Genomic DNA, 13,415 nt, shown 5'->3' on the forward strand with positions numbered 1-13,415 from the left:
TTAATTGTAGGGAACAGGTGATGTGCACAAACTCTGTGAGCTGGATTCAAACTCATGATACTAGCAGCACATGGCAGACGGTCACTAACCTGCTGACCTCCCGGGACGCCCTGTGGAGCTGCAATATAAGAGCCTGAAACAGCCAATTAATTCTCTCAGGACAGGTATTGATTTCATGATGCTGTGATGGACAGATCAGTGCATCAGGTCCCCAGAGTCCTCACACACACACACACACACACACGCTTCTGTCTAGTGTGTATGCTTAGAGCAAGTATTTAGTATCACTCATTTTCCTTCCTTATAAAAGCTACGTATTGAACCTTAAAGCCAATAAACAGAGTGTGAAGATGGAGGAGCGACAGATAGAGAGAAGCGAAGAGAGAGAAAGAAGGAAAAGAGACAGAGAATGAAAGTGAGCTGAAGAAAGAGAACAAAAGCTCTCTCACGTCTTCCCACCATATTGACTCTTCTTTAAAAATAGAAACACTACACAAGCTGTGAAACCTCATCTCTCTCTCTCTCTTTAGTCTTTGCTCCTTGTCTCAGCTAAGTCGACTGAATAGTCACTGTTAAGAAATTCCCTCTTTTCCATCCCTCCATCCAGCCACAGAGCTGTCTTTCTTCCATCACAGCTGGCATCATCCATATCATCAATAAATCAGCTTGAGGCAGGAGGTAATGTTTAAGAAAAGCTTGAAAAATGGTCTGGTTTGTAATTTTGTGGTACAGAAATTGTCTATATAAAAGAAGAACAGTGGTGCTTTGAGCTAAATGCTAATGTCTGCATGCTAACGTGCTCCCGAGGATGTTTAGCAGGTATAATGTTTATCATGTTCACCATCATAGTTTAGCATGTTAGCATGACCTTAGAAACGTTGACCTGATATCTGTGCAAAATTTCATTGCAATCCATTTTATAGTCCCCCCACTAGCAACTAGGCCAAAAATTGTAAGCAGTATATGCACAGAGTTCTTCTTTGGTCCTGATTGATTGACTGCCATGATGGGAAGAAATGGAGGCCAGGAATATGAATCAAATTAAAATATGTCCATATATCACAGGCTATGGTTCGTTTGGCTCTTTTTTTCTGAGAACTCATTCATGTCTTAACACAAAGTTCCTCCAGACACCTCTGGTCCTCTAAGTGGGCCTCAGTAATCTGTACCATCATCTCTGCTGTCACGTGCTCTTCTTTCATCTTTTCCTCAGAGCTCGACTGTAGTCTGCTCCTGCCGTCACTGTAAATCTGCAGCTTCATAAACTCTAACAGTCGTCTAGACACGATGACTAACTTAACCCAGTTGTTTCTCTCCTTCTGTTGCTCCTTCCTGATCGCTGCGTTATTACTGTTGTGCTGTTACGTTGAAACGTTGCATCATTCATGACCCCTGCGTGATCACACTGTAAGCCAGCAATGAATAAAACAGAGTCTCCACTTTGTCTAAAGCTCCTTCTTCTCTCTTTCCCTGAAATTCTTCTTTCCTCTTCCCTTCTTTTGACCTTCTTTCCTTCTTTCCCCTCCCCCACTGCTCTACATCCTTCTCTCCCTCCTTCTATCCTCACTTCCTCTCCTTCTCTTCCTCTTCCTCATCCCTCTCCTCCCTGCAGCCCTAAAGTGAGATGGAGTCGTCAGACGATGATACTCTAAGCGAGCGCTCATGCGTCAGCGAGCCGTCCTTCCGTAGCGAGCGTTCAGGGGGGTCGTTGTCCCCGTGTCCATCAGGACCTGTGGGGCCGCCGGGAGACACTTTGCCATGGAACCTGTCCAAACATGAGAGGAGGAAGAGGAAGAGCCAGGACTCGGTGCTGGACCCGGCGGAGAGGGCGGTGGTTCGTGTTGCAGGTAAGGGACTCACACAAGTCTTAAAGTCCCTCCTTCTTTTGACACTTCAGTGTATCTTTGAGCAAAGCTGAACCTGCATCTGCTCAGTGGAGCTGCTGAGTGGAAAAAGGTAGAAGACTGTGGTTGTTGTGGGAAGCTTCTAGTGGAGGATGTGTGTCGAAGTGTGAAGCAGGATGTTGCTGTTGAGTGAGCATGCCCAGTGGAAATTAGAGACCAGGCAACACATCAGTGAATTTAAATTTACTTAAATTTTTGTTAAAAACCCAAACTGAAGGGAGATCAAAACTGACGGAAGGAGATGATGTTTTAGTGACTTTTGTTCAGTGACTTCAAAACTACAGTAAAAGTGTTAATGGACCTTCACTTATCTGTAAAATCAGAGAGAAGACGCATCACTTTGTGTCCAGCAGCTCACATACAAACATAAAAGTCACTGCAGCGATGTTGCATATAGACTCCCTGTGATTCACAGATGACTTGCTGCTTACCACAAATAGTTCATGTGAGACTTGCAACAGAGAATATGTTGCAAAGAAAGGTAGAAATTGAGGGTACCTGTGCTCGTGGTGAGCTAACAGAGAATAAAAGTGATGAGAAGACTTATATGTGTCATTCTGATACTGTTTTTATCAGTAGATGTCTTTGTAAAAACGTTTCATCTTGTATTGAGCCACATCTACAGCATGTGTCCACTTCACTCTCACTTGCTTGCTGACATTTTCTTGGCTACTCATGTCTAATCGCAGGGCTTCCATGCGGCTTTGATTAAAAGTGCACATACTTGGAAAAAGCCCTGTCTCCTGAAAAATCCCTGGTCAGTAAATGTCACGGAGATCGGAGGAAAATCTGGTTACGGTATCTTATATTTATACCTGAGATAAAAACATGGACAGTATGTTGTGTAACACTCAAATGTGTTCATTGCTGTTATTAAGATGTTTTATCAGATAACACCATCCTGACTCGTGTGTGCTGCTCTATGGTCGACTGTCCTCCCCCTTTCTCTTTTCTCCTCTCTTACTGGCTGTAACAGAAGATGGAGGAGAAATGTAGGTTACTCAGTTCTCTGGAGAAAGCCAGGGTTCCCCTGCTCTCATAATGAGACACTGGGAGCAGGCTAATAGCTTTCCCTCTTTTAGCGGAGGGACGGAAGACTTCCAGCTTCATAATTAAGACAAATGATGTAAAAGTGGGCTCAGTGCTGCACCTCTTATCATCTGTGGTATTTTTTTCCACTCACATCAGCTCATAATTGTGCTGATTATTTACTGTTTGATGCTTTTATCACATAAGTGTATGTTAGTGGATGGATCCCCTCAGTGTACAGCTGCCTCTCTACAGTCGATACAACAGTAGAATAAACTGCAACGCCTGTGTCGCATTATTGCAAAGAAACAACACTCCTCAAGTTGATATACTGTAAAAGTACTGTAAAATGTCCCCCCGGGGATCAATAAAGTATTTCTGATTCTGATTGTGATTCTGATATGGTGTAAAACTTGTCAACACAGGGCAATAATCACCTGAAAATACATTGTAAAATACGTTGTATTAGGAAAGATATCAAATGATTAGTTATGTTCCAACATGCTTCATAAGGAATTTATAAGGATTGACCTGCTGTAGAAAAAACAAATGTTGCATGTTTTCACATTTTAGCTTAAGTTATCATTATAGTATATATAAGTTAGCATTGTGTGAAAGGACACACCTGGAAACACATAATAAATAAGGAGAGGTAACTCTAAAGCAGTGTTTTGTAGATATTTTCATCTTCACAAAGTATAAATTAGTCTGCCATCAGAGATTTTACATATATACAATACATATGTAGATATTGTGGTTTAAGTTTACAAGATTTTATACATATTGCCCACCCCTCTTACAGACTAGACTAGATGCAGAAAATATATTGGTCTCAGCTGAAGCAGCCAAGGAAATGATCAGCTGTCGGCAAATAATTAAATGCCAATAACTCTCACAAACTCTTCCTGTTCTTGGAAAGTAAGTAAGTAAAAGTTTTTGCCTTGTTCTGACATCCATTTTTAGTCTTTTTATGTGAGAAATAAACTGTTATAAACTGGCAGCACTGCTACAACACCACTAATATTGTAAATGCCAGTTGCATGGGAAGGGATGGGGGTTGGAGTGTTGGAGTAGGGAGGCGATGACATTACAGTAAAAGCCTACTTTATAGAGATGGAAACAGCATGTAGGTCAGGGTGAAGGGCTTGATGTCAGATCACCGTGAGAGAGAGACTTCTGTGATATTCAGATTTATTTCCTTCACTGGAAGCATTTCCAGTTGGACGACGCTTGCAGACCCACAGCGTTAATGTTTTAGAGCCCCTAAGCTTCTGTATCCGTTCACAGGAGAAGCCTGTGTGGTGTTTCTGAGATATCTGGCTTTACAATCAGCTACATTCACAGCCGCTTTAAGACGAGCTTTCAGCTGAGTCTCATCTTTCCTAAATCTGTGAGCCAACAGACTCAACATACTCAGTTTCACAGCCGCGTGAGTGTGAGTCTGGTTGTTTTTATGTTCGTATGAAGAAAACATGTGTTTCTGTAGGGATTTGATGAGTTTATCTCTCGAAGCAATCAAGATGTTCCACGCTGAGTGAAAGTGAAATGAGCTAAATTAGACGTACGTGTTCATAGTTGGCAGTGTGTGTCTGTGTGTGCTAAACTGAGAAAATGTGTATTAAAGAGAAGATGAGAGAGAGAGTAGGGGGTATTTGTGGAGGCGAGTGCATATGAATGTTTTTGTGTTTGTATTTCTGAAGTGATCTAGTGAATCACTTCCACAAGCAATATGAAATAGTGAGAAAATTAAAAATACAATCCAACAGTGTGCTGAACATAGCTGCAAACTAACGTAATGGCCCTCAGTTCTCTTTCTGACATCGACATGTGATGGTTCTTTACTGTTTACACTTACAAGGCTAATTACAACCAGATCTGAGGAGGGATGTGGAGTCTGGTTGAAGACGGTTGGCGTCACTTTTATGTCCTGTGGTCATCTTTTTCATTGCAGTAATGTCTCAGCACAAAATGTGTCAACATTAGTTCCACATTCATCTTTCACAGAAAGATCTTTTTTAAACCAGAAATGCTAAAAGTAAATGTGCAGTTTTACAACCAGTGAAGAATATGAATCTATGTCTAGTTTTGTGTTCAATCGTACTTCTTTCAAATGTTGAGGCCTGCTTTTCTCAGTGAACCCATCTGTCATGGTATGTTTTTAATGAATGCTCTGTGAGGCCAAAGGCTGAATTTTTCCACTCCTCTTTTTTAATGTCTGTCTGATGAACATGTGGCATGTAGTGGAAAGTCACAGCTGTGCCGTAGTTTGGACCCCAAGAGTTTGTGAGTGAGAATGTGTGTGTGAGGTAAACAACAATAAATGACAGCTCTGAAAGAGTGAAGGGGAAAAAAAAGAATGATAAGTATTAAAAGAGACAGTTAAACAGGGAGGTTTCCTGGCAGCACCTTCGGGCTGAGTCAGCGAGTCAGACTTGTTTGTGTGGAGATCATTCGGTTCTGACGACAGCAGGTAGCGCCGCCACAAACCACCCAGGGTTTAAACACAGATGACACCTGGCTAACACTGCCAATATTCTGCAGTGTGAAATCTCCACCCCCACCTGCAAATATTTATGAAAACTGCTCATTTGTAGAGTCTATGTCTTAACTCATCATGAAGCATGTCTTCTCAAAATTATGGAAAATGCAACAAGTGAAATTCAACAAGTTCCCCAAATGGTTTTGGGTTTAAGCCCAAGAGGTTAAAGGAGGAACTAGATCTGTAGCCAATTTATCCCATTTTGTGTAGATATCCTGTGATCTTCAAGTAAACAAATTAAACAGCTTTTATTATTCAATAATAGCAGTTATTAAAATGTGTTTTTGAGACATGGCTCTTCTAAAAAACAGGCCCTCGGGATCAAGGTAATAATGTAGTTATAGATATTTAATTTAGTGTTCACTATTAAGCTCACTATTAAAATCTGCTTCTTTGTTTAATCTGTACAAACACCATAGTGTAGAAATGTCGGGGTTATGTGCCAGAATATTTCTTGGCCGGGAAAAGTGACTTCCTGGAGTCCCCACTTGCTACTTTTGGACAGAGCCAGGCTAGCTGTTTCCCCCTGCTTCATGCTAAGCTAAGCTAGCCAGCTGCTGGCTCCAGACAGATACGAGAGTGGTATCCCATCTAACTCAAGAATAGTTTCCTAAAATGTCGAAGTATTCTTTTAAAAGAGTGATAGGGAATGGAAGGGATGTGATCATATTGTGTTTTGAGAAATGAGGTTGAAAGAATTTATAAATTGCCATGACTATTTAATGGATCATCTTTATCTGTTTATAAATTAAACCAGCAAAGCAAAGCGGGAGTATCTCTGCAACCGTGATGCTTCCAAATTTGCTCTGTAAGCTCACAGAGCCTAGGCTTGTGTTTCTGGTAACATCCAGTATTTCCCAGGCGTGTCCAGTGCTCACTCGGGCGTGATGGCTATTGTGATGATATTACATTTTACATAATATGGACTCTGTGTTTACATCGACCTCAATTTCCATTCAGGCAGAGGCTGGAATGTGGAAAATGAATACATTAGGCTGCTTGTACTACTAGGCTGCATGGTTTACAGCCCAGTTACAATACTTAATAGCCTGAATATAACAGTAGAAAATGTTTTTTTGTGATTGTTTATTGATTATTATAGATTACAAGGCACCACAAGTACAGAGAGAGAGAAATAAGTATTACAGGTGTTCTCTTCAACCTGGAACATTTATTTAATTACAGAAAGTACCGAAAGAAACGTAAAGAGGAGGGGAAAGTTGCTTTCCTACAAGACAGGAGAACGATAAGGCAGAAGTAATGGAAGTAGAGAGAGCAAACATGAGGAGCTTTGTGGAGAGATGGGTTTTGAATTCACACTGGAGAGGATAAAGAGAGACGCTGCTGTCCCGACTGGACTCTGTTATTCAGATTCTCGGGACTGCTCTGCCTGCCTGCTGAGCATGAATGTCAATGAAACCTCCCAACAGCTACTGGCTTTTCTGTTTATGTGAATGAGAGTTTGGTGATTTATCTCTTACAAATCACAAATTAAAGTGAGAGCGAGCTATGTATGCGATGTATGGAGGGAAATTAGTGTCAATACTGCTGGCAAATATGTGTTTCATGATTGACAAATAAAACTTTTATAGATTTATAAATGTATAAAGATGTTTAACATAAAGCACATTAAGAAATCTGTGAAGTGTTTTAGACTTGTGTGAGTGTATATTTCTGTGTGTATATATTTCAATTTTAGTTTAAGCATAAAATAAGGAAGATCTCTTCAGAAAGTTCACTGATAATTATTTTCACAGCGGAGTGTGATGCACCATATCTATCTGTGCATGTGTGTGTCAGACTGCAGCAGTGATAATCTTTGCACGTGAACATCAGGACCCCAGATTTCTGTGCCTGCATGTAACTTAGGCGTCCACCGTCCCGCCTGCTGCTCCTCCTTCCACATTTCTTTCTCTGCAGGCAGCTGAAAGGAAACCTCGGCCCAAAGCCCAGGCTATTCCCCTGTTGCCATGACGACGTGGTCTCCTCTGTTTCCATGGTTATAAAAGGCGAGGAGAAGCAATGGCGGCGGGGGTGAGAGAGACTGACACTGGATATAAAAGGAGGGCAAAACAAATAGTGAAAGAGAGAGAGAGTGTCAGAATTTTAAACTGGAGTTGGAGAAAAGAGGAGGGAGTTTGTAAAAGAAAGAGAGAGAGGAGTGAATGATTGAGCCAGTGAAAAAGGTAATGAAGAGAGGAAAGAAATAGAGTCGGAGAAAGAGGGGGAAGGTAATGAGGAGATGGAGGGAGTGGAGGAAAAGGAGGGCAAAGTTTGAAGAGGAGGGGAAAAGAAAGGGAAAGAAATTATGACGAGGGTGAGGGAGGTCATGAAACTCAGAGAGAACGAATAACAGAAAGAGGGATTGAACCAGAGAATCACTGAAAACTTCAGAGAGACGAAGAATGGAAAAGAGAAATGGGTTGAGGGAGGAAAACAGAAAGAAAAACAAAGTGAAACACGGAGGACATGGAGGACAACTGCAGCTTATGTTGAAAGAGAAAGAGATCAACAGGCACAGAAAACTAAAGGGAGTTAAAAAGGACAAGATAGGATCGATGAAAAGAAAGATTAAGAAACAAAGAAAGAGCGAGGAACTGACTGAAAGGAAAAAAAGAGGAGGAGACAGAATGAGAGACTGTGAAAGAAAAGCACTAAGAGAGAAAAACTGAGAGAAAGAGACCTTGAAGAGCGAAAAGAAGATGAAGTGGGACAAAGGGAGGTGTGTTTTTTAAGATTGAAGTCTTCAGTTTTAAGGGACAACCAACAAATTTTAAACAGTCAAAACTGAAGCAGCAAAGGTCGACATATTCTGATTTGTAGTCCCGAGTGTGGGTCAAGCTCCAAAAACCCTGGACCCTCCACTTCCCATGATGCACCTTTCCCGTCTTGTAAATGCCCACATCTTTCACAACCTAGTTTGTAATTCAGGCTTTCTAGTAAAATATAAAACAAAACAGCACATCCAAAAGAATTGTGCTGTGAAATCACATGGGTTATCACATGTGACTTTTTTGTAAGAGATACATAGATATGACCTTAGTCACATTAAATTAATAAAAGATAAACAAAGTAGATCATTGGATCAAAACACTGATTCACTGTTTATCCAAATCAGATACTCGTGTTTCAGGCTATAGATGCACAGTGGTGATATAGTTCACATACTGGACACACTGTATTCTTTAAAGCTCTAATGAGCCTCCTCACTGCAGTTTGAAGCGCCCTGCTGAAACAACACTGACTTTGTTTACATGTTGATTTATTGGATTGCGGACGTCATATTGATTATCTGCATTCCTGCGTCAAGCGTGGATTTAACACGTGCATTATTCTGAGGCTGCTTGAAATGTTGACATTGGCTTTGTAAACTATAATTGCAGTGATTTCTGAAAGTTGAGGCTGTAGGTCAAAGGTTAGGGGGTTAGGGTTAGGGCTAAAAATCTTTTCTAAATTTCATAAAGCCACTAAATAAGACACTTATCTCAGTCACACACATTTTTAATAATTTCATTAAATCTCCTGCTCATTCCTGGTTATTTAGGGCAGCTTTAGAGCTGCTTTATGAGGCTGTAATTCAAACGGAAAATGCAGGCATGAATAATCAGATCATGTTGTTTGATGTTAGAGATATCTGGCTGTTTTGTAGATTGGCAGGGCTCCCAACAACATGGAAGACAGAAACAAAGAGGGTCAGAAATGAGTCAGAAGGCATGGTGGAGCTCTGCTGCTGAGGCGTTGGTCATGCTGATGTGTTGAGGACTGTATGTCCTTTTGGCTCACAGAGCACATTCACTGTGCAGCTGGACTCACAGCATGACAGCACAGACACCCAACAACACACACTCACACACACACACACATATACATGCATGTGTATACAGAAACAAGAGGAGACACACTGCAGGAAGACAACAGTGGGAGTGACAGATAGAGGCAGACACAGAAAGAGATGACTCAGTTTATTGTCTGTGTTCTTGTCAGCTGACATTAATACACACACTTTACAACTTTTATTATTTTTTATTATTTTATTGACCATTAACACACATCATGAGGTGATTCAAAAATGAAAAGAAAACAAACAATTGGAAGAACATACGTTTTTACAACCAGTCAGGCCAAGTTTGAGTCACAGTTTGCTGTAGTTTCTGTTGTCCACCACTAGGCGGGGATACAAAGGTTTCACACATCGACAGGTTGTGTCCTTTTTCAAGGGGAACCCTCGAGCTCTGTACGTAGATACCACCTGCTGTGTTTGTCATTACACCAGTCAACTGGCAAAAGGTGTTAAAAACATCTGCTTTGTGTGTAATCTGATGATAAATGTTTATATAGAGCTAAAGATGTTTTTTCTCCAACTGTTTCACAATCTGCAGTTTACTGGAAATTAAATGTTACTGAGACCTGGAGACCAGGATCACAACAACCTCCCTCTTGTTTGTATGGTGTGTGTATGTGTGTGAGTGTGTGTGTCAGGAGGTTGCAGATGGACAACAACAACATCCGCTGGCCTGTTTTGCTTTCATTATGAACATTTTGGACCCCCTGCTTGAATTGGACACTGTGTGTATATATGTGAGTGTGAATGTGTGTGTGCCGGATTTGGATCCCTAAGGTGTCTGTTTGTGTCTCCACTGGAGTGTGGCTGATGTGATATGCAAGTCCTGTAATGAGGGGTGAGTCAGGCTGAGGAGACACAATTAAAAATAATGAAAGCCAGGAAGAGAGAAAGGAGGGATAATAAATGACTATCTGAATGCTTAATTAATGGTAATAATCATTGTAAACATGAGACCACTTGCTAAATGACTGGAAGCATCTAAGACATATCTTTAAAACTCTTACGGTTATAAATTGAAACCACATTTCCCATAATCCTGTTCTCTGATTCTCCAGTTAAATCTCCTTCTTTGACAGAAGATAAACATAGTGGATGTTTTTTTCCCATTTAACCTGCAGCGTATTCCTCCATCTTTTTATGTTGCGAAGCCCTCAGATGTCTGCAGTGTAGAGGACAGTAGAGGCTGCTGGCTTCTTGGTGATGAGATTGTTGTGGGATTATATACCTAATGCCAGATCTGTTACAGCAGCAGTGACCCACAAACTTGAAAGACCATCAGCATTATAGACGTATGCGAGCATGCATTAATACACACACATAGGCTCACTTTGGCACATTCAGTTACAAAGAAAAAGAGATGGATTAAAGGCAGAGACAAGGAAGATAGTGAAACTCAAACATATAAAATGATTTTTGGCTGTTGCTTCCTGTCTTTGCCCTCTTGGAAACGCTGTGGTAACACTTCCACTGTCATGATCTCCTTACATCTGTGAGATAAGGCGGTAAAGTAAACTTGTCAGAAGAGTGAAGAAACTTAGACAAGACAAGACACAGTATTTGTATGTATAAAAGAACAATATGGGATATGTTAAGTTTTCTTACAAGCCAGAATCTTAATGACAGCTAATGGAAACAATGTGAAGATTGCAGTTTAATATCCTGCAATTAGTGGCCACTGGTGTTTCCCCTTAAAACATCATTTCTACAGTGGTAACTTTATCAGGCACACCTGTACAACTCTGCCATAAATTCTACCCTTTACAAGGTTTATGGGAAATGTGGAAATTCAATTATATGTTTATTACTGAGGTCCTAGTTAAAGTTATGTTATTCTGGATTACATTATATCGAGAGGTGTTTCTAATTTTTTGTTCTACCTATTTACATACGGGGGGGCAGAATATCAGAAACACGTCTAAATATAATGCAGTCCAGTACAAGTATTTTTTTTGACAGTGTAAACAAACTGAACATTACAGGCATCATAAAAGTAGCCTTTATGGCAGAATAGTATCCGATGGTATTAGATTGTACAGGTGTACCTAATAAAGTGGCCAATGACTGTAGATACCATTAACTACAAAGTTAAGGCGCACTTTGTTGAAAAACAGAGCAGATTTGAATTATTTTGCCACAGTAATCTGTAATATAGATTCAGTTAGCCTTTAGATGGCAGTGTGCTCCATTAATTCAGCTCATCCACGACAAGAGCTTCCTCACCTACAGACACAGTGTTGAGCAAATTCCAGTTGGAAAGAACTCTAATTTTAAGTGGATCCAAACTATGCCAAGTAAACGCCACCCACCTTTATGGAAGCCTCTACTGTACCTTTGGTATATTTCTCCCCCCATTTTGTCAGTCCTGTAATTTATCACCTGTATCTAGCAATGTAAAGAACTAATAGTTCAGTAATACAGCCACAGCCGCCATTTTATTTATGTATTTTTAAACTTCGCCATCATCTCTACCTTCCAAAAGATTCCAAATACAGCCGTTATATCCGCCATGTTGCATTCCCCATCGTTCACCACCAGCTTTCTCTACTGTTTCTTTGACTACTAGCTGTAGAGTGGTCTGAATGGACGTTTCCCCCATACAATAATTTAAAAAGACAAATAAAATGAAGCAAGACGACCAAAAGACAGGCTTCTTCCCCTCACCAGTTAACCAGAGGAATGGTGAATTTCCCCTTTTGAAGGTGAGAGCTGGATTCCAACCGCCGCAATTTCGGCGACGTAAGCTAACGGACATAACCCCGTTGATGATAATTGATGATAATTTAAGTAGTTATATAACAGGTTACAGGCGTATGGAATTAGTTTAACGTCTGAAACAGTATAACATAATGACATTACAGTTACAACCTATTATTTGGCCTGGCCAGGGGTTACAGGTTATCTGTCACCGAGCCGTGCCCACCATCTGGGGGCGCTCCAGCTCCATTTTCCCCCGGCAGCCATGTAAGCTAGCTAACTCTTCCCCACCGGCTCCTGAAATTCCTGTGGCGGAGGTTCCTGGCGTGGCCGGTAGAGAGGGATGGAAGGCACCCACTGCAGGAAGAGTCGAGAAACCTGAGCAGAAGAGGGAGAGAGAGAGAGAGAAACATACACATTCGCACAGAGGCAGAGACCGCAAAGCCTCGGATAAAAGCGGCCATTACGGCTGGGAAGCATGCTGGGAGCTTGGGCTGCTCGCCGACACAGCCTGGGATAGCACCCCAAGTCCGGATACGGTTTCGCCTGGAGCTGCGCCGATTTGGGGACGGAAACAGACACATCGCCCCCCTCTACGGACACTCATCTGGGGTGTGTAGGATATACTCCCTTCCTGACAGACACACAGGAGGCACAAAAAGCACCAGTCACCGGGTGGAAGCCGATTTTCAAGGAGGGACTGGTCGGAGACAACACACCGAGCGATGCGACTGTGTGTTCCCGCACACACACGCATACGGCGATAATGGATAGATAGCGTTTATGTAACCTCCATTCAAGTAGATACTTGCGTCTTTAACGTCTTATATTTTCATAAATAGGCGCTCATTTAAGGTTTTTTTTAAATTCTCTTCCAAGTATCTCCAAGGAATATCTAACCCTGCTTGGAAGTGAGCTACCGGGATTTTAGTGTGCGCCAATGCATCAAATCCACTAGTTTCACACAAGGTGGTGTTGAATTGGACGCCGAGAAGAAGAAGGAGCTAGAGCTGAGAGTTTGACGCGCAGCAGTGGACCGGGTCACTGCGGTAATCTGCAGGCCGACCTCTGTCTACTCTCCAGCCGGCTTGCAGAGCCACCATGGCCGGGTTCATACCGGGTCTTCTGCCGACAAACCATTCTCAGGAGAAGGAATTCGCCCAGGCATACGAGGATGTGCTGGAGAGATATAAAGGTAAAGGGAAAAGGGGGAGAAGTACTGTATAGTGTACAGAACCTAAATATTATTCAAGAGGATGCATACAAATGTCACAGTGAAGTTTGAAATATGATATCAAAGCCAAGCCAAAAATAAACAGATAATTTCCTTAAGCCACAAAATGAGGTGACTTAACTTTCTGTTTCTGTCCCATTTAAGACACTTTCGTTGTCCCTTTGGGAATAT

At 41.5% G+C, this 13,415-nt stretch overlaps 1 protein-coding gene across 1 annotated transcript in view; it reads left to right on the plus strand.

Moving 5' to 3' along the window:
• The first annotated feature begins 1,624 nt into the window (after positions 1 to 1,624).
• macf1a (microtubule actin crosslinking factor 1a) overlaps positions 1,625 to 13,415 on the plus strand; it is a 208,790-nt gene continuing 196,999 nt past the window's right edge. Inside the window, exon 1 of the mRNA XM_070921294.1 lies at positions 1,625 to 1,847. Coding sequence (XP_070777395.1) covers positions 1,625 to 1,847 — 223 coding nt within the window. The remainder of the gene's footprint in view (positions 1,848 to 13,415) is intronic.

This window comes from Enoplosus armatus, chromosome 16 (genome assembly GCF_043641665.1).
Source record: "Enoplosus armatus isolate fEnoArm2 chromosome 16, fEnoArm2.hap1, whole genome shotgun sequence".
NCBI classification, from domain to species: Eukaryota; Metazoa; Chordata; class Actinopteri; order Centrarchiformes; family Enoplosidae; genus Enoplosus; species Enoplosus armatus.